The 20929-nt window shown below is 35.4% G+C and overlaps 1 protein-coding gene across 1 annotated transcript; it reads left to right on the top strand.

Moving 5' to 3' along the window:
* The first annotated feature begins 1032 nt into the window (after positions 1-1032).
* Positions 1033-20136, top strand: LOC135714686 (O-acyltransferase like protein-like). Its single transcript, XM_065238072.1, has 9 exons — positions 1033-1855; positions 7138-7319; positions 7420-7649; positions 13967-14244; positions 14299-14381; positions 14444-14542; positions 17885-18153; positions 18211-18405; positions 20008-20136. Exons 1-9 carry the CDS (start codon positions 1081-1083, stop codon positions 20042-20044), a joined length of 2148 nt encoding a protein of 715 aa, XP_065094144.1. The 5' UTR covers positions 1033-1080; the 3' UTR covers positions 20045-20136.
* The last annotated feature ends 793 nt before the right edge of the window (positions 20137-20929 follow it).

The raw sequence follows: 20929 nt of genomic DNA on the forward strand, positions 1-20929 counted from the left end.
TTGAATTAAGAATGATGACGAAATTTGATCTTGCTGTTGAGTGGAGCCGCATGCACGGCAAGACCCAAGCTAGGATTGTGGCTTCTTACATACATACATACACATTAGTATGTAATCCTGACTACTTTGTGATGTACTTTGTAAAAGATTGAAAATATTCGATGTTTTATGCTTATTTGTACATGGCAAGTATTGTTAGTGGCCAGCTCAAACAGGCTTTTCCTAAACACGAAAAACTTCCATCAGACAAAAAGTTAGATGAAGCATCACATAAAGGCCCACGCACATTGCACCTGTTGGTGATACGTTGCGGTAAAATTACAACTAATCTATGGTTTGACTGCCAGATTTGCAGCAACGGATCACCAACGATTTCAAGGTGCGTGGGCCTTTAAAACGTGAAGCAAAAAAAAAAGAAAATTTCAACAATGTAATTTTTGAAAAGGATGTTGGTTTTGTTTATCGTTTGTATTCGGCACGTATTTCAAAATTATCTTGTAAAAATCAGACAGAATACATAAATCGATGATCCCACTTACCGCAGGTATCGGTTATCCTAGTGTACTCCACAAAAAAGTAGTGTGTAATGATGTGGTAAAACGATGTGGAATTAACTAACACGCTTGCTGTGTATACTCGTTAAAACATATGCGTCTATCACTGTACTTTATGCCCCTTCTAGTGAAATGAGACAAGTTCGGTTTTCATTGCATCGGTGCTAGTCTCTGCTGCCGAAGAAAATGGTCGAGAAAGCTTTGCGATACAGAAATATGTGCATAAACCGAATGCATTTTAGTTGGCTTTATACCATCCTTTGCGCTAGTCACTTTTCTTCGCGCTCTTTTACTATTCGTATCTGCAAATATTAATTTTCCTCGCTCATATTTTTCAACCGATTTGAACTTGGTGCTAATTGAAAATTAATTTTCTTCTATAGATCACTAGCTATTATATTTAGAAAAAAAATATCCTTATTACTATTTGTGATCCCTCCATGTGTTACGTTACGAAGCAAGAAATGATCTAGTGTGTAGTAAATTACATAACAGTTTGTAAAGTTCTACGAAACGTTCTGTGAAGATGCCAAAACGAGTGCTCATTGTATTTGAAATTAGTTTACTCATTTTATCGTGCAACTTCTTGTTTGCACACAGCAATGAAAGTTATGACGGTAAAAACCAGTCGGCTATTGCTATTACGAAAAACAAGTACCAACCAATAACCAGGCATAATGCAAGCATCGTTGCACCGATGAACGTTATATCAGAATCGAAAGATTCGAACCTACATTCCAATGTGGAATGGCCTCATCCACATGTAACTACTGCACAAAGTGATATAAATTTGCAAGATGAAGCAAACACTGGTGTACTTGTGGGTCCTGACAAAAAAGTTGATGAAATAATGGTTTACACTCCATTGAGCAGTACACGAAACTCGTTTCCAAAGGAACCTTTTCTTACTACATCACTTGATATACGTAACATACACGACAACATGCAATCGTCTATCAGTACCGATGAATCAAATGCATATAAGCAAATGGTCAGTAAAAACGAAAGAACAACTGATGGCATGGATCCCGCTGATCGAGTGTCAACCAAAAAGATCTACAAGTATATTCGTAAAGGAGCAAAGAACCAAACGTACGGAAACCTTCCGATTCCAGCATCAGTTATGAGTGACCAGGAGATGCAATCAAATCCAACCAACTACTTCCATCTATTCATGAACCTCTATGACCATCACTCATGGGATATATCGGTCTTTAAAAATGAACTAAGCTACGATTGTGCTGTGGACATGGACATCTATTTGGCGCAACTTGTTGCTTCACAATTATGGGCGATGCAAGGTAAGCCACAAGAACTTTACAACAATGAATCGTATAGAAGGGCAATTTAAAGTGAACTTGATAATAGTCATATTTATGTGTCTAGAGTAGGGGAAAGTACTCTACACCCAAGTGGAAACTGTAGGATTTTTTTAACAATTTTAATGGTAAATGAATCGTAATTATCAGAAGACTTACCAAATAGGTCTTTAAAACTTATGTATGCTAAATATGTAGCCTCATATTATCGTTGCAATTATTTCTTAAAATTTGAACATACATAATTGATTGTGTACTCTAATTTATTTATATAGCGAAATAAATAATGAAGATTTAAATTGATTTGAAAATTAAACAAAAAAATCTAATAAATCCCCCCAGTAACGGCATGTGGCCTGTTAGATTTAGCTTAAGTCATCTCTGAAAAAAGTTAGTGAATAAAAAAGAACACACACACACAGAAACGCACACACTCGTAAGCACGCACATAAACACACATTATCTTATTTCGTTGAGCTGAGTCGATTGGCATGCAATTCTTGACCCTCAGTGCCAACAATTATTTAACAACCCTGTTTGCAAGTGGTATGATTGCCTTATTGCTCTTCGGTACACCAAGCTGTACTAGAAATATAATTATGTTGCGCTAGGTAACGTTCAACACGTAGGTAATTCCATTTAATAATGCAAACCAGATAAATTTCACAAGATTTTTCTCACACAAGCTGATGGCTCCACTTTTGAGATAGAGCTATTTCCCATAATGTACGTTAACGTAATTTGAACTTCAAATTGTTGTATTCTGATAGGTAGAGCATCTATTGACAAATAGATAGATAAAGGAAAGGATTTATAAGAATACGTGACAGTTAAGTTTATAAAACTATTAAGTGGACCGTTTAATAACGTAAAAATCAAATTTACAACCATCCATCTCTTTCACGCTGAAGATCACGAGGTGAAATCATATCCTCGATCAAGTCATGAATGCCGTAACGAGTGTTGAAGCACAAGCAACTACAATAAACAAAATCTCAAAACAGACAAACAGACACACATCTAGAATGTTTTTTTTTATCGAACACGCATTTAATGGTAAATTAATTTGTTTTATCAGTTGCTAGTACTGCCGTCTGTGGCGCGCAGAGTCAATGCTCTTGCGTTCGACGTTTACTCAAAAAATAAACTAAATAGTTTAAAAGTCCCGCTATTTACCTGGTTGACACATGGGCCACATGGCTCGGTATAAAGAGAGATAATACGAATTTAGTATAAACTTGGATTATACATTCAAATGTGTAAAGTGTGAATATTTAAATTATGTATAAAAGGGCTTAATTTTTCAAATGAATTATTGCTGTACCATCTGCTGCTTTTGTATTTTTTTTTATTGATTAAGTTGAAAAAATAGTCAAGTTTTATTTTTAAAGCAAATAAATTAGCATTGAATTTAACATTAATAACTCAAAACAATTAAATTAACATTAAATTTAACCTTAACTTAACTACTTAAAATGTGGGTTTATCCAGTAGTTTCTAAATTCTCAATACTTCACTGTGAAGGGCAGACAGCAGTGCAGTGAATGTATTTTTCTGGGTTACTTGGCTTCCGGTGATATACGCGCTGGCTGTACGCAGTTTGGTGATGTTCCATATTCGGTAAAAAATTACAGTATACTGTAAATAAATCTTAGTGTGTATACACATGCAGAACGAATATTTCACCGATAATAGGACTTAGTATAATTGAAGAAAATTTTAATCGGTTTAATATATAAACATTACTTAATTAAAAATGATTATATTTTCATCTTTCATTGTTTAGTAATATTTTTGAGTGTACACACTGCCATGTGTTGAGCTTACTTCCCATGATAGTGTACTTAACAGATGGCGGAAGTGTTTTACTGACGATGTTTCCAGTAAAAAATACGCAATGCGTTATGTCTGTTTGTCTGTGTTTATAGCATTTGTAATTCTGAGCCCAAAACGAATTAATCTCGAATTCACGGTTTGAAGCACTGTGAAATCTACCTGCTATTATTTTATATTATGAATATTATATATTATGAAACAAACAATTTGTTAATACAACATCATTTATTGTTGATATAAGCGTATAATATTTTTGAATAAATAATAAAATATTGTTGGTCGCGAATCAACAATATTTCTCTCTGTGTGTAGTAAAGAGATTGGAAAGCTCAAATTCGTCTGTATTCAGTAATCAACTAGGATGTATACACATTTGAGCTAGAATTACCTGCTTTCTTTACTTTTGCTGGTCCGACGTCCCTCAGGATTTACCCTGATGTACAATGTTGACCAACTAACATTTTTCGTGGCTGCTTGTCTCCTGTTTCTTGAGTGTCCCACACTTCCTAGATATTACTCCACTTGGTCTAACAACCTAGCTCGCTGCGTTCCTCTGCGTCTTGTACCAGCCAGATTCGATGTGAACACCATTTTCGCGTGATTGTTACACTGAGGAAACTAGAATTACGATTTTCATAATATGTTTCGTATGAACGAGCATTTTGAGCTCTGGAAATAGTTTCATACGACACGTATAGTATCCATAGTATTCAAAAATGATCCCCGTAATATATGCGTCTAAATTTTATACGAGGCTGCAATGAACTTTATGACTTGATCTTGTGTGAAACAAATCGTACGTAGTTCGTATGAAACGCTCGTATGATTTGTTCAAAACAAAACAATATGGCGTACGAGCCGAAGTTACTACAGCGTATCTCAAAGATCCGACGGAAATTAGGACTGTATTGAGAGTTAAAAACTCTGAGTTCCAAATGATATATAGTCTACGGCATAATGTTCCTTATACTGTTCTAAAAATTTCGTTCAAACATCGTCATCGGTCGTCATTGAAAAGCAATGCAACTATGTTCTGTCAATCTAATTGAAACTATTATTGGCTCTGTTGTCTTGCAAATTTAAGCTATAACGGCCTCTTTCTGATTTTTATCTATCAATCTATGGAATCTACACGAAAACTATGTTTGAACGAAATTTTTAGAACAGTATAAGGAACATGAATATGTCGTAGATTAAATCAGATGATGGTCACTTACAATAAGCATTGCGAAACTATTGACTTTACAATGACAAAAACCAAATTGAAGTAATACTTCAAATCTATTTGTAAATAAAGGGTGATACGGTCAAAATTTGGTCAAGGGAAAACGCGTGTAAATCGGTGAAATCGTTTATTTAAAAAATCAAATTAAATTTCTTTTTCAAGTTCAATTAGTATAAAATTCAGGAAAAATATTCAGTTAGGCTTCCGCTTTTCCAAATCCGAATTGCCGGGCCTTACGCTTGACCCCTGCCATCAGATTTTGTACAGCCACCTTGTCCACCTTCTTCGCCGCAGAAAGCCAGTTTGCCTTGAACTGCTGCTCGCCCTTAGCTTTTTTTTTTTTTTTGGTCTTCTTTAGGTTCCGCTTGACAATAGCCCAGTATTTCTCAATTGGGCGGAGCTCTGGCGTGTTGGGAGGGTTCTTGTCCTTGGGAACCACCTGCACGTTGTTGGCGGTGTACCACTCCATGGCCTTTTTACCGTAATGGCAAGATGCCAAATCCGGCCAAAACAGTACGGAACAACCGTGTTTCTTCAGGAAAGGCAGCAGACGTTTATTCAAACACTCTTTCACGTAAATTTCTTGGTTGACAGTCCCGGAAGCTATGAAAATGCTGCTTTTCAAGCCACAGGTACAGATGGCTTGCCAAACCAGATATTTCTTTGCGAACTTTGACAGTTTCATGTGCTTGAAAACATCTGCTACCTTTCCCCTTCCTTTTGCCGTATAAAACTCCTGTCCCGGAAGCTGCTTGTAGTCGGCTTTGACGTAGGTTTCGTCGTCCATTACCACGCAGTCAAACTTCGTCAGCATCGTCGTGTACAGCCTCCGGGATCGCGCTTTGGCCGTCGTATTTTGTTTATCATCGCGATTTGGAGTCACTACCTTCTTGTAAGTCGATAGTCCGGCTCGTTTTTTGGCTCGATGCTTATTTGCGGCTTATTTGCGGCATCTCGGAGAGAGAGGTTAGGGTTTCGCTTGAAACTACCGGCAACTCTCTTTGTCGTCTCAGCGGCTTCCGGTTTTCGATTCCCCCCCGATCCAGACTTCCTGGCTGTCGACAAACGTTCCCCAAACACTTTAATTACATTTGTAACGGTTGATTTGGCAACTTTTAGCGATTTTGCCAACTTTGCGTGCGAGTAGCTCGGATTTTCGCGATGCGCGAGCAAAATTTTGATACGCTGCTCTTCTTGCTTGGACGGCATTTTGACAACTGAAGAGTGAATTCCAAAATCAAAATAGGAGCAACATTCTACACACACACACCTTCAAAATGAGGGGTGTTCAGGTTTTTTAAATGCAAAATTGAAAGAAATACGTCAAGTTGATATTGACCAAATTTTGACCGTATAACCACAAACGAAGTGACAGACGGAGCGGCTCGAAAACTTTGGTGACTAACCTGCTATTGCAATTTTTCAGTGTACCACATGGCAACACCACTACTACTGGATTGTACCACATGGCAACACTACTATTGGATTGAACTAGCATTTTCACCAAATGTACTAGAATATTTTGGTTCTATCTCTTTCACTCTACTCAAAACTGAAATGCATAAAAAAATGACAAAATGATACGCACTCTTTGCACACTGTCAAAGAATCATTGTACACAAAATCAACTTTGTTCAAATCAAAACAAAAAAACTAACCCATCTGGTGGATGATGGCACAAGCTTCCAAGAAAATTCTATTACAGTGAACCACATTATTTAAATGGATTTCTTCGCCAGTAAGTCGTCTGTCACTTCGTTTGTGGTATAACCCTTTAAGACACACACAAATAAATACAGTGTTATAGCAGATGCTGCTTAGTCTAGTCGTTTTGCTTATATAATTTTTAGAAATAAGACATGAAATGTGAAATTTAACAAAACGGTCTACACTTGATTGACATATTTATAACAGCATTTTGAAACACTTTTCATTTACTAAATATATTTATTTTAGTTTTACGAATAGGTTCACTTATGGATCACCCACAATTATGAACCGCCCACAATTATGGATCATCCACAATTATGGATCACTTCCATTTGATTACCTCGGATAATTGTTTTTAGCTGATCCATAATTGTGGGGTCAGTGTATCAGAAATACATACATGCATATAACCTTAACTTTCCCAACTATCCACTGTTTACTTTTCATCGAATATGTTTATTAATACAGTTATGTCTATATATTGTCTTTCCAGTGTGTGATTCATCAGGACGATATGGTGGACTATCATTTTTCGGTAACGACTACTGGCTAGGCTCAAAGTCATCATGTGAAGAAGTAAATCACCAATATAGTAATGAAAATCAGTCGACGTTTGTTGAAATGCGTTTTTATGTTGCGACAATTAAAGTAAAGATAGCTGACATTATGCCTGAAGTAAGTAGCAATATCAATAAAAATAGAGCAGGTTATGTGCGATACCCGATTTTTCGTATCAGTAAACATTCTTATTTGTTTTTCAAACCAATCATTTCAGGTCAAGCCTCTACAGCTGGGAGAGTGCTTACCCAAAACATGTTCCATTAGAGATATATACAAAATACTTCAGGAAGACCCAACTTCCAAGAAAATTTTGGAATCAAACAATTGTCAAACAATGAACTCAACAAATCACAGTCCTTCCTGTAGCCTGCTAGATATAACAAATCTACGAGAGGTTCCAGGCAGTTACAGTCTCTTTGACGACAGCAGATTTTATTTATTAAGGTATGTACAAATGTTTACCCAACAAACATTTTCAGCTTTGTAAGCCAACTTTTCCAGCGTTGTGCTGTAAAGTAGCTGAAAAGAAGCTGCAGATACAGCTACAAGCAGAAGCTAGCAAAATAGTTTTGGAGAGCGTTTACTCAACTTTCTCACAACCATTATTCAATTTGTCAGTCGCACTGAATAACATCAGCCAATAAACGCTAATGTCACTTCTATACACACACTACCCAACTTTCAACTTGTAGCTGCAAAACAAAGCTAACAAAGTGAATATATTACTCATTTGATGGCTTCTACACAACCAATCACTCTTGCTGAATTGTAATTGTAATTGTTCAGTGCATAGGCTGTACCTTCCGCTAAGAAGGCTTATCTAGGGACCAACCCCCTAGTCTATACACCTACTGTCCTTCCCGTTGCACTCGTCAGCTCGTGCGATACTCTAGACACACATGGGTGGTCGTATCCGGGTCCTCCCCTGGGTAGGCTCGTGTCCGTCCAGGTTCTGGTACATTAACTTATCTATATGCATGGTAATTATACTTTTAAAACTCACCTTTTGATTATAATGTCGAAAATGCTGAAACTAAATAAAGGTTAGCGATCCATATAAGGTGTGTGCTGCGACGGAGTAGTAATTGAAGGAAATGAGGTTCTGATGTGAAGTATAGGTAATTCTAAAATAGGTAAATCAATTAATCATTAGCTGCTAACAGTTACTAATAAATGGGTACGATAAATCACTCATCAATGAGTATTGCCACTCCCACTGAAAAATGGGCAAAACCTTTATCATAAATGGATATTCGATTCCTACCGTGTATTTAACGTAAAGTTAGGATCTTATCAAGCAAGCACACACCTTTTACGATTCTTATCCTACTTACGGTTTCCTGCACATACGACTTTTCCTAGATACAAGCTTCGTCCAGTATACATTGGCTGTCTCCAACCGGCATGAACCTTTCTGTCTGCTTCCTCTTGCCGGTGCAAGTTTAATTCTTCTTTTCTTGTTCGAATTTTCTTTTTCTCCTATTGATCTTCTGGTCGTGTTCCCATTTGTCCTCATTCAGTTAATATTAGTACATTATAGGAAGAAAGAAAGAAATAGAACAAGTTAAGTGTGAGCCGCATGCATTGGTTACTTATTTTGGTCATGGTGTTGTCTTTCCTATTTATTTGCCTCTATTCGCTCTCATATCGCAACGTTTAACTCACCCCCTTCCCTCACACTAATATTGTTCGGAAAAGAGAACCCATATTTAGTAATCTATCGCGAACTGCGATGCAGAAGATATTAATAGCAAACTAATCTGGAACTGGTCTAAGACACATGACCCAGTGAGTATTGACACCTAACACTGTTGTGAATGAACACGGACGCGAGATTTGCTAGAGTATTAAATGCAAAACGCAAATTCAAAATAAACTTGACAAGACATCGCCAATCCCCTTATTCTTGGGCAGGGTCTGACGATGTGAATCTGATTTTTGATCAGTGAACGGGCCCCATATGGTACATTTTCTCACTATGAACCTGTCATTTCCAGCCTATCTGAACTATTTAATAAATGGAAACCATAACATGGGTTACGCTTCCCCTAAGCGGGCCCTCCGCATCCTATCTCTGTCTTATCTCAAATGCCAATGGTTTGAATGTATCAATATATACATTGGAAATGACGTTCAATCAAATAAACCCATACCCCACTCACTTGGCCAGGCTTCAGAATCGTCCAGTGGGCAGTGCGCTCTACACTCCAAGTTCCCTTTCTTTCAAATCCACCCCAAATTTGATATTTTACCCCTTTGAGTGTTGATTAATCACAATGAAACCACAGACAAACAGACGTAACTCTTCATTGTGTATCTTCGTTCATGCATTTAACGGTTGATTTGAATATTATCAGTTCCGCGAACTACTCGCCGCAGCGCTGGCATCGGATCACTTTGACGTTTCTATACATTCTATAGAACTTTTATGCAATATTGTTTACGAGTTAGCGAGCAAGCTTGTTTTCCGCGAGAAGCCAGAGAGATGTCGTTACTGAGGTTATATGTTTTGAGATACTATGTTTTCAAGAACAAGTTTTTCAAAGAGTTACGTCTGTTTGTCTGTGATGAAACATTGTGACAGAGCACGGACTTGAGGTTACTAGAGTATTAAATAATCTAGGTCCTATTTAGGATTATATCTGAAAAATCCAAATTTGGCCAACGCCCACCACAACCAATCACTCTTGCTGAATAACATAAACATCAAAAGTACTTTTTCAACAACTAAACAACCTGTACTCAGCTTATAAACTGTGTTAGAGCAACTTCGGAAGCATTTTCACAGTCAACTAGGTTTATTTTTAGACGTGTGCAGTTTTACAGCTTTTACTCTGTTCTTTTATAACTAGTCGAGAAAAGTGATTCATGTATACTATTATAAAGCCTCTACTCAGCGATTTTGTTGTAGAAGCGAATGTTGATTTGTTTACATAAGTTCAAAGTGTTGGCGTAGCACAGTCGGTAGTGTCAAGGTTTGCCAATGAGGTCGTCTCGAGTTCGATTCCAGGTTCCGGTGCAGGGTAAATAATTTGGTGATGATTTGTAACTAATTTCGATTTATTTGATTCACTCACAGCAAAATAAACTCAATAAATTCCTTCATAAAAAAGCTTAACAGTATTTATTTAACCCGGCTTCAAGAGAAAGCTGTGTAGTGATTATTGGATAACCGGGAAAAGGTTGAATAAGCGCCTTTCAAGTTCACACACAACTAAACAACAGGATAACAGCTGTATAGAAGCATTAATGGATATGCAATAAGAGCTTCTCCCGACCGTTCTAACAGCCATAAGTAGCTGACTAAGTTCGCCAGATTTGCTTGTATAGAGGTTGAGTAAAGGTTTCCTCATATCGTATAACGTTTGAATACAGCTTGAGACTGTATAAATGAAATGAGTAAAGCGTTTACATTGTGAAAATTGTTAGTTGGGTAAAGCGTTTACATTGTGAAAATTGTTAGTTGGGTACTTTTCATGAATCCGGCTATTGGGGATGGACCTGGCGTAGTGGTTCCATCCATACCTCTCACGCTAATGGTCATAAGTTCAAATCTCAGTTAAGATCTAATGTCCGTCATACTAAGCAAATCCCACACTTTACCTCTGTTTTTCGAACGAGTTTAGATCTAAAAATGGAATGTTACTTTTAAAGTTGACTTTTAAATTTATTTACCTTTCCATACGTATACAAAAAATATTGTAAAAATCTAACACTGCTTCTTGATTCCAATTCCGTCATACGAGTTTCAATTCCGTTGAAACGTCATTGGATACACTTCGGCAAGCGAGAGGAGACAGGAGCGCTAGGAGCACTTCTTTTGTTTTGAGAAGACTGGATGTAAATATTGAAAGTATTCCTTCTTAAAGGGAAATTTACCGCCCGAAAATAATTTATTTTTCCGACCATTTCTATTTTTCTAAAAATATTACGAAAAATTATCAAACATCCAAGAAAAGCAGTTTTTTTCTTAGATTACTGGAAAAATTTACCTGTAAACATTTTTTTTATCTCATCATGAAAAAAATAGACCATCAGCAAAACCGAAAAGTCGATGTTTTGTGGTTTTTCAAGTCCAATTTTATGCCATGATGCCTTTTAAAAAAGGTTTTTGCACGTGACTTTAGATTTTAGAAAAATTAGAAAAATGTGATTTTTTTCAGATTATTGATATCTTTTTACAATATTTTTAAAAAAGAAATCAAGACGTAATTATTTTTTTCGGAGCGGTGAACTTCCCCTTAAAGACTTAGTTACGCGGAATTTTAAGAAGTTTTGTATGACATTCCAGAGGTAAAAAACTAATGAAGAGAAGAAAAGAAAAAACCCTGAAAATGCCAGTCTGACACTTGCGGATGTGTGGGAAACATCATGATAGTTGGATTTGATTTAAAGGCAGAGTATGTGTATGTGAATTCGAAACATCGGTGCTTTCTGGATTGAACTTAGTAGCAATATGTTAATGAAGTGTGGATGGCATCTCACGTGCAACGTTTCAATATTGGTTGTAAATGTATGGATCTTGACTGCTGATCGCCATTCCGCATTCGTCGATATGGTGAATCAATCTACGAAAAATATTCTTTAATTAATCGTACCTAGATCCTACCCGTATCCTGTTCCATCTATTTGCAGGATACCATCATAATCTTAATCAAACTTCTTTCTACCTACTCTATTTTAGAAAGAGTCGTAGTATTATGTACGGCATCCACTTTCGATACCAATTTCTCACGCCACCGTTACCATTTCCAGGGTAACAAAACAACGCTTTCGCGCTACCTGTATCATTGCATTGTGAATAGTGAAAGATTAAATTAAGAAGCTGTTCAGAAATCTTGAACATGAAACAATAAGATCTAGCAAAAATATCGATATCATGGGAGCTCTAAGTGTCCCCCTTTCTGACATGAATTTCAAAGCGCTTGTGAGAAGAATTCTATAGAATATATGTAAATTGTGAGGAGAACTCCAAGTGAATTTTATGGTAAATTCTATGGGAATTCTGAAAAAAATGTATACGAACTTTTGAGGATAAATTCATACGAATACTGAACCTATACCTATACCTAGATAGTTTAGAAGAAAGTTTGATGAAAATTCCAAAAAGAATTCCCACTGAATCGAATTCTGTATTTATAATATTCTAAATAATTCTGAAGAGATTCTTGTGGCCATCTGAGAATAATTTCAAACGAATCAAATTCTGAGGAGACTTTCACAGCAATTCCAGAGATGATTTCAAGAGACTTCTTAGAAAAGTTTCAAGGCAATTCTGCGGATGATTTCAAAGGGATTCAAATATATCTATGGGTATTTTCGCGTGAATCACATAATAGTTCGGATCAGAATTCTATGGCATTTAAGTGTGATGTAGAAAACTATAGTATATGAAAATGAAAATCTAAAAAAAAATAAAATGCTGATTCGTAGGAAACTTTTAAGAAAATAAGAAATCGCATGAAGAAGGGTTCATCAGACATATAACAATTTTCTACATGCATAATAGGTATAACAAATCCAAGATCCATGATTTGAATCCATTTTTCCCAAGAGAGATTTCGAAAGGTATCGAGATTTTTTTGTCCTAATTATTTTAAGTTTATTTTCAAACAGTTTACTGTTAGAGCTGTATCGTAATACTGTTTTACCAATTGTATCTTAAATGAAAGGCATACATTTCATGCTAGCCTTCTCTTACTTGAGAAAATGTTTATTGTTGCTTGTTACTCCAGGGGAAGATGGGGGTATTGATAGATGTGTTATGTATGGTAACAGGGGGTGGAGGTGAAATTTTTTATGTTAAGTAATTTGTGAACAGACTTACAATATTTTTTAAATTTCAAATTTAAAAATTATGATATAAGGTGAAATTGATCAACCCTCCGGATAGCTTTTCAGTGTAGTTATAGTTAATGTGCTTTATATATTTAGTTTCTCTGAATCTAAATCACACGTTGAAATCGTTGCGTGAAGTGTATCTAAAAAAATGCCAAAATAGATTTATTAATATACACAGTTGTGCCTATTTCGTAGGAAATTTGACGAAAATCCTCTAATTGCTTGATATTGGAAACATTTATTTCCTAATATTGTAAATAATTTGAATGTAGTGACACTTGGTTTAGTCATAACACCACTATCAAGTTAATAACAATAGTTGATGCAAATCTGAATGTTTGAATGATCAGCTTTTTAACGCCGGTGAAATAAAATTGATTTTTATGCAGTAAAATATTCTTTTTTTTTTTGAGAAATCTAACAAAAAAATCATTATAGCTCCTTGGTGAAATACTATAAAGATTTATCTTGATATCAATTATCGAAAAATTTCTATGGGACAGCTGAAAACGCAAGGCTTCTGATCAATTTCACCCCGGTGATCAACGTATAGTGTTAATGGATTTAGGGGGATGGAACAATGGATTCAGGTACGATTCGAAAAACTAACGGATATTATTATTATTTATCTTTATTAGGGAGGCTTTCAGCCTTGGGCTGGTTTGCCTCCAAATCAACTAACGGATACGAGTAAAGCATACTTTTATTAGCAGTGAACTTGTCTGGAGAACTCTCAACTTTGAACTTTTACCCCACTGCATAATCGAGCTACAGAGAATTCATCTCTGGGCACAAAAGTTTTAAACCTTGTTTTAGGAATCCTATATAATTTGATATTTTGATTTCAATCGCTTGGACTACAACTAACTAACATCAAAACCATAGGTCAATTGCATGATTCTAATTATTCCCATTTTCAGTTCAACATTGATCGTTTTGGTAACAACTGTCATCTTTGCAACATACTACGAGAGCTCTATTGGAGGAACTAAAAAGCGTCCAAAAAGCAATGACAGAGGATCACATCCCAAAATTCCTGAGTCTGAACTTAAATTTACAGCCACAGAAAAACTAGTCGAGTCAGACAAAGCACATGAATTGATTCATATAAGCCGGAACAACAATTTCGACGTCTGTGTGAATAAAGAAGGAATAGATGCATCTATTCTTAGATCCACACCTCCCAACAAGCACATAGGTATTTTTCTCTCATCGATATTTAATAAAAGATTTGATCTAACCATTCTCCTAGTAGGCATTATTTCAGATATTCTTCTATGTTTTGCCGCAGGGTCAAACTCTAAAACTATTTTATCAGTAGCAAAGGCTAGTAAGGTAATAATATTTTACATTAATTCGACGGGTATTGTATTAAACAATATTTTTTTTAATTGTAGGATTCTCTAACATGTATTCACGGTATGAGATTGTACTCATTGCTTTGGACTATAATGGTGCATACATATTTACAATTATTCGCAGTAGGTGAAAATAGGGTAAGTTATGCATTTGAAAGCAGCAGTGGACACACCCAATTTGCCCAATTTGGAACCGTTTGAACACTGTGGAGTGAAAATTTCAAATTTTGCATCAGTCTACTGGACACTAAAGTGTATCACTCAACGGCTTAAATATATTGTCAAAAATCATCTCTGTTTCTTCAAACGAAACAACATCAACAGGGTCTCGTGTACCGGTGTGGGTCACCAAGTTTTGAATTGGTTTTTAATGATAACTATTGGTTTTTGGCTTGTCCTGTGATCGTAAAATAATAATATGTTAGTCGCAATTTTTCGACATATATACTAGGGTGAAATTCATAATAAATGCATAAAGAGAGCTTTACCAGGCTGAAGCAATACAATTTAGAAATTATCAGTGTGACAAAAATCCTGCATAGAAAAGAAAGATAACTTCATGAGGACTATTTTTTAGAATTTAAAATTATCAACGATGTGGCGATGGTCCTCTGTTATGATGGCATTGTTAAATAAGAATGTCGAGAGCTTCACGATGACGAAGCATAAGAATGACTAAATATTCAATGAGGTGACAATCATATTCTGCTGAAACATTATTTCAAAAAAATTCCTATCGAGATGTTTAGGAGGATGAAGCATTAGAATTTCATAAATAACAATCATTTTCCAATGGTCCTCTGGAAAGTGACAAAAATATTCGCATATCGAGACCATCATAAGAACGGAAAACTAGAATTTATAAAATTATCAACGAGGTGGCAATGTTCCTCTGTAAGTGATATTCCTATAAATGAGAATGTCGAGTACGTCATGAATAACCATATTTAAAAACGATTAACGAGGTGACAATGATCCTGTGTTGAGCCAATATTCCATATTGAGAACTTCACGAGGACAAACTATTAAAATTTCAAAATTATCAACGAGTTGGCAGAACTTCATAAGGATTAAGCATATGAATTTGCAGATCATGATTGAGGGGACAATGATCCTCTATTAGCTAGAAATTCCATGGAAGATGCCGAGAACTTCATGAGGCAAAACATGAGAAATATGTTTTAATTATCAATTAAATGTCCTCAGGAAGGTTGACATTCCTTTAAAAAGAAGGTCAAGAATATCATACGTACGAACATTAGAATTTTAGAGTCCGGAATTTCAATATTCCAAATATCTGCGAAGGAACTAAGGACGAAGTATTAAAATCAAAACTATAAATAAGGTGACAATGACAATGGGCTACTTTCCTAAAATAAGGATGTCGAGAACATCATGAGGACAATGCATTAGAATTTCAAGGTCTGCGAAAGGCGATATTTCAAATATTTACATATCGAGAACTTTAGAAGGAAGAAGGATAAGGATTATCTGTTGAGCCAATATTCCAGATATTCGCCATTCGAGAACTTCACGAGGCCAAAGCATTAGAAGTTCGAAATTATCAACGAGGTTACATTGGCCCTGTGGAAGGTTGACATTCCTTAAATAAGAATGCCAAGAACGCAGCATTAGAATTTGAAGGTTCTCCGGTAGGCCACCCCCAGGAATCACTTGTTATGAAAATCCTGTGAGTTTTCACCCCAACAGAATTATGGTTTCTTTAAGCTGCCTTCTGGAACCACTTATTATAGAAGTCCCACTGACGCAGCGAAGAGGTTTCGGGTGGTCATCGAATTGTATATAAACTAGCTGCATGGTCAAAGGATGACGGGTAACGATACCTACACCAAGGGAGAAACGATCGCTTATAGATTTTTTTTTCGACTATGCACCGAGAGGATAGGAAAATGTAGAAAATTAAAAAAATAAGTTGTTCTATATTTGTTTCCAAATAAACAGAAAATCAATGAACAAAGCGCAATATAGTATAATAAAATTTCAGTTCAAATGAATTTAATACAAAATCAAAACATCAGCAGTTCAATGCACCTAGTTGTTCCAAAATAAAAATGCTTGATTCAACAAAAAATATTTTTAAATGCTTGATGAAATAAAAATCATATTTTGTCGATAAAACAGGAAAAAAAGTTATCTTCCATTTAATTCCACTTAATTCAATTGGTATCCATGACAGATACGTACAATAATTTGAAAGACGTGCAATATGGGTAAGAGCGCACAGAAACAGCACAAAGAGAGCTCAAAATTAGCTCGAGTAAAGCTCATTCCGTTATAAACAGTTCCAAACCTATGTTAACATGAACAACATTTTGGATGTAAGTGCCGTAGCATAGAAATTATACTTCACCCAAAATTGAAAAATTGTTATATTTTGAAAAATCAGCACATTCTCCATGAGCGCAAATTATTCATTAGCACAATCTCATAGCATTAGCACATTGCACGTCTCTTTATGTTTGACGTGCAAACACACAGATGTATGTGTTTACTCGGCTGTGCGTGATGCTGTTCCCTATCCTTCCTTAGTATAGAATTATTACCAATTATCCCCAGCCCCCACCCTCCCAGAATTATTGTTTGCTTCACCTGTCTTCCGGTCGCCCCCAGGAATAACTTTTCATGGAAGTCCTGTGAACTTTTACCCCACAAGATTTATGGTTTCCTGTAGCTGCCTTCTGTTCACCCCCAGGCAACATTTATTATGAAAGTCTTGTGAATTTTCATCCCAATTTTTTTTTTTGGTTTTCTTAACCTACCTTCTGGTCGCTGTCATGAATCACCTATGCACACCTATTATTGTGTGTATAGGAAAACGGTATTGAAATCATCCAATAAAATAATGCTGATTAAAATTGATCAACAACCCCTCATTGCATCAACTTCAAATTCAATAATATTTGGGAAATTCTCAGTTAAAGTAGATACATGTAACCAGAGAAAAATATATAAAATATAAAATATTTTAGTATATTATTGAGTTTTTATCTGGCTTCCGGACTCTGTGCAGCGCGCAGAAATCGCCGTCGGAAGCATGCCATGGCCTCGAAGCGCATGTTGAAATACCTAGGAGTGATGATCGACAACCGGCTAAACTTCAACAGCTACGTCAACTATGCCGAAGGAGGCGAAGGCCATCAAATCTTTGTAAAAATAAATATTAGAATATAGGGGAAATGGCTCTAATGTTGGCCTATGGATCTAAGATTGGGCCCATCGCTAAAAATCTGCTATTTATCAATTTCATCTAGATGAACGCGTCATTGAGGGATATTTTTGGTCGTTATTGAAAATTTAGTCGATTGCTGAATTTATGTATGGGCCCAAATTAGAGGCATAAAAAATAATGCTTTTAACAGATTTCTCGTGTTTTCTCAAGATTATTCAACAATTATTCTAACTCCTGAATGATAACATTTGTGATACAAATATTTAACGATTTCTGATTTTTCTTTTCAGGTTGCACGTAAAATCACTGAACGCTCCTTCAGTTATCAAATAGTGGGAAATGCAACATTTTCGGTTGACACATTTTTCTTCATTAGTGGAGTATTAGTCGTTGTGCTTTATTTCCGATCTGCTAAAAATGAACCATCGAAAGAGAAACAAAACAGCACTCTTTGCAATCCATCAGCGTGCTCAAAAATCTTGTTCTCAATTCTGTACCGATTCATAAGACTAACACCTGCTTACTTGTTTGTGATAATCTTCAACGAGCTCGCCCTAAAGTAATAGCTAAACCCTGCTTAAAACTAGTGAAGATTAAACTGTTATTTTAATTCCAGATGGACCTATGGAAGATCAGTATTCACACCAGGAATAATAGATCACATAACGTGCAATAAATATTGGTGGCGCAATATTCTGTACATAAATAACTGGTATTCATTCAGTGAAATGTGTATGATTTGGTCCTGGTATCTGGCAAATGATATGCAATTTTATGTTGTTGCTATAATCGTTCTAACGATTTCATCAAGGTGGGTATTCCTTTATTAGACACATTCTACGTGACGTTTCAGTTACGTTTATCAATGTTTACACTTACAATGAAAAGTAACCCCTACATATTTTTGCAGATTTGGAAAGTACGTTGAATTTCATATAATTGTATAATTGTATAATTGTATAATTGTATAATTGTATAATTGTTCAAAATATTGTGGATTTGTTCTGTTTTCGCACGATATCTTTGGAAAAATGATCAAATATCCATTCCATTTGAAAAACTTGGCGCCATGCTGTCAGTAGTGGTAATAATGAAACTGACTGCTAACATTAATACATTCTCACTTTCAAATCTACAATAATATTTGGGAGATACCTTTATAACTCTTTGATCGACAAATAGACATTGGACCTTTTCAAAAAGGTCTTCAGAATTAAATTATTTTTCCATACAATTTGGTTCCAGAAGTCATATCGATTAGAAGTGATGTTTTCGAGCTACGATTTATTGAAAAATGGTTAATACGCCATTTAAAAAAAAAAAACCATCATTAAAAATGGCCGAATTTTAGCATAAATGTGAATGATTGCCCATTGAGTTCTCCAAGCAGGATCTCACAAACACTACACTAATAACATAATTTTACACACACATGTGCACGGTAAGAATCAAACATCCATTTATGAGTAAAAGTGAACCAATTGTCAATAAAAGTGGCACTACTAATTAATGAGCAATTTATTTTGCCAATTAAGTAGTAACTGTTAGCTACTGTTAGCAGAAACTTATTGTTGTTAAAATAATTTACTCATTAATGAGTAAAGCCACTGTTATTAAAAATGGGTTAACTTTTACTCATAAAAGGGTATTTGACGTTACCTTACAAGCTTAGGGTTTGTTTTCGTTTTGTTGTTTATTTTTATATTAAAATGACAGTTATTGTAAGTTTGCTGTAGCAAACAAAAAAATTCTCACAGCTAACAAAAAATTTCATCTCACTAACACACGCAAATCGCACCAATACGAACCCGCCTGGAGAGGACTATACAAACAATTATTTAAAGTGTCATGCAAAATCGGAGAAGGTCGGTCTGATCGATTCGTCATTTGGCGTGGAACTACTCTGCTTATAAATGCATAACAGTCCTATGTGACTTTTTGGAAAAAAAATGTATCTTCTGGAATCGATTATTAACTACCTGATATGATTTATGTACTGTTTTTTCTATTTTTTTTTTTTCATTATAGTCACTTTAACGCTCTTGGGTCATTCGTGACTTGTACGGGGTGAGATTTGAACTCGTAACTTTTGGCGTGAGTGGTGTGGATGCTAACCACTACGCTGGGGTAGCCCCCAATTATGTACTGTTTATGTACTGTTTTGTTCTCAAAATATCATTTAAAAAACCAAAACTTGGTTGTCCCAGCCATAAGATACCATTAAAGAAAAGAAAAAATAAACTGCGATATTCCACATGGAACTTGTGCGTTTGTGGCAGTCAACTCTGATTTTATACGAGTTTTTTTAGCCTCTTTTGTTGATCACTCTTTACCTTATGTTTATTGTTTAACTTTAAAATTATTGATATGCAAAAATTAAATGATAATTCTATTTTTTTAATTTTCGTTTCAGATATATGAAAACATCGGCATTTCTACTTGGTTACTAGTGGTGTGCTCGTGGGCTATATCTATTTTTCTTTCAATTCATTTTAATTATACTTACAAAGTAGCAGAGCCATTTGAATCGTTCGATGTGTTGTACGATAAACCCTGGCAAAGAATTACGCCTTATATAATTGGTAAGTTGGTATAACATAAGATAGATAAAGATTAGTGAATTTTTAATGAGCATGCACTCCTGATGTTTAAATCAATATAAACCTGAAAGATATTTAATATCATCCCTTCTCCTTCTAATCTCCATGAAATTATGCAATTTATATGTATATATATAGATATATATATATATCGATTCTATATATATATATGTATATATATATATATATATATATATATCTCCTATCGATTTGGTATGTTCAGATGAATTATTCACAAACAATTGTTCAATCTCATCTCGCCCTCCTCACTCATATAAATGGAAGTAAAGCTTCAAACTACAATAGCTTCGGTGCTTCTGATCTTGTCAAGTTGGTATGTTCAGATTTATTCAAAAACATGTGCTCCATTTAATAGGCGGTCCTCACTCATATCAATGAAAGTAAAGATAAAGACTAAAATAACTTCGGAGTTTCCCATCTCTCGAGTTGTTCGGATGGGTTATTCAAAAACATTTGCTAAATCTCATAAAAGCAGTTGTAAAGCGAGTACCCCCGTTCCCTTCCCTACTCTTTTGGTGTAATATACAATGTTAGATACATTCACACATATGTTATTGGATTGTACTGATTATATCATTTTATATTTCATTTTAATATATTCTACGATTTCTCAGGGTACTCTTTTCATGTTGTTCTATCCCCTGAAGCAAATATTGCTGTTGAACTAGGGCTCGGGTGGATCTCTTGATAAGTCAGAAATTAGCTTCACCCCTC

This window comes from Ochlerotatus camptorhynchus, unplaced genomic scaffold (assembly GCF_037179485.1).
Source record: "Ochlerotatus camptorhynchus isolate MF236.1 unplaced genomic scaffold, CSIRO-AGI_Acam_v1.1 ptg000696l, whole genome shotgun sequence".
NCBI classification, from domain to species: Eukaryota; Metazoa; Arthropoda; class Insecta; order Diptera; family Culicidae; genus Ochlerotatus; species Ochlerotatus camptorhynchus.

Bases quoted from the DNA above. Each gene is read 5' to 3' on its own strand.
- LOC135714686 (XM_065238072.1), top strand. From the start codon at position 1,081: ATGCCAAAACGAGTGCTCATTGTATTTGAAATTAGTTTACTCATTTTA. The intron at 7,650-13,966 runs GTATGTACAAAT...TCCCATTTTCAG, and splicing joins AGCAGATTTTATTTATTAAG to TTCAACATTGATCGTTTTGG. The intron at 14,382-14,443 runs GTAATAATATTT...TTTTAATTGTAG, and splicing joins CAGTAGCAAAGGCTAGTAAG to GATTCTCTAACATGTATTCA.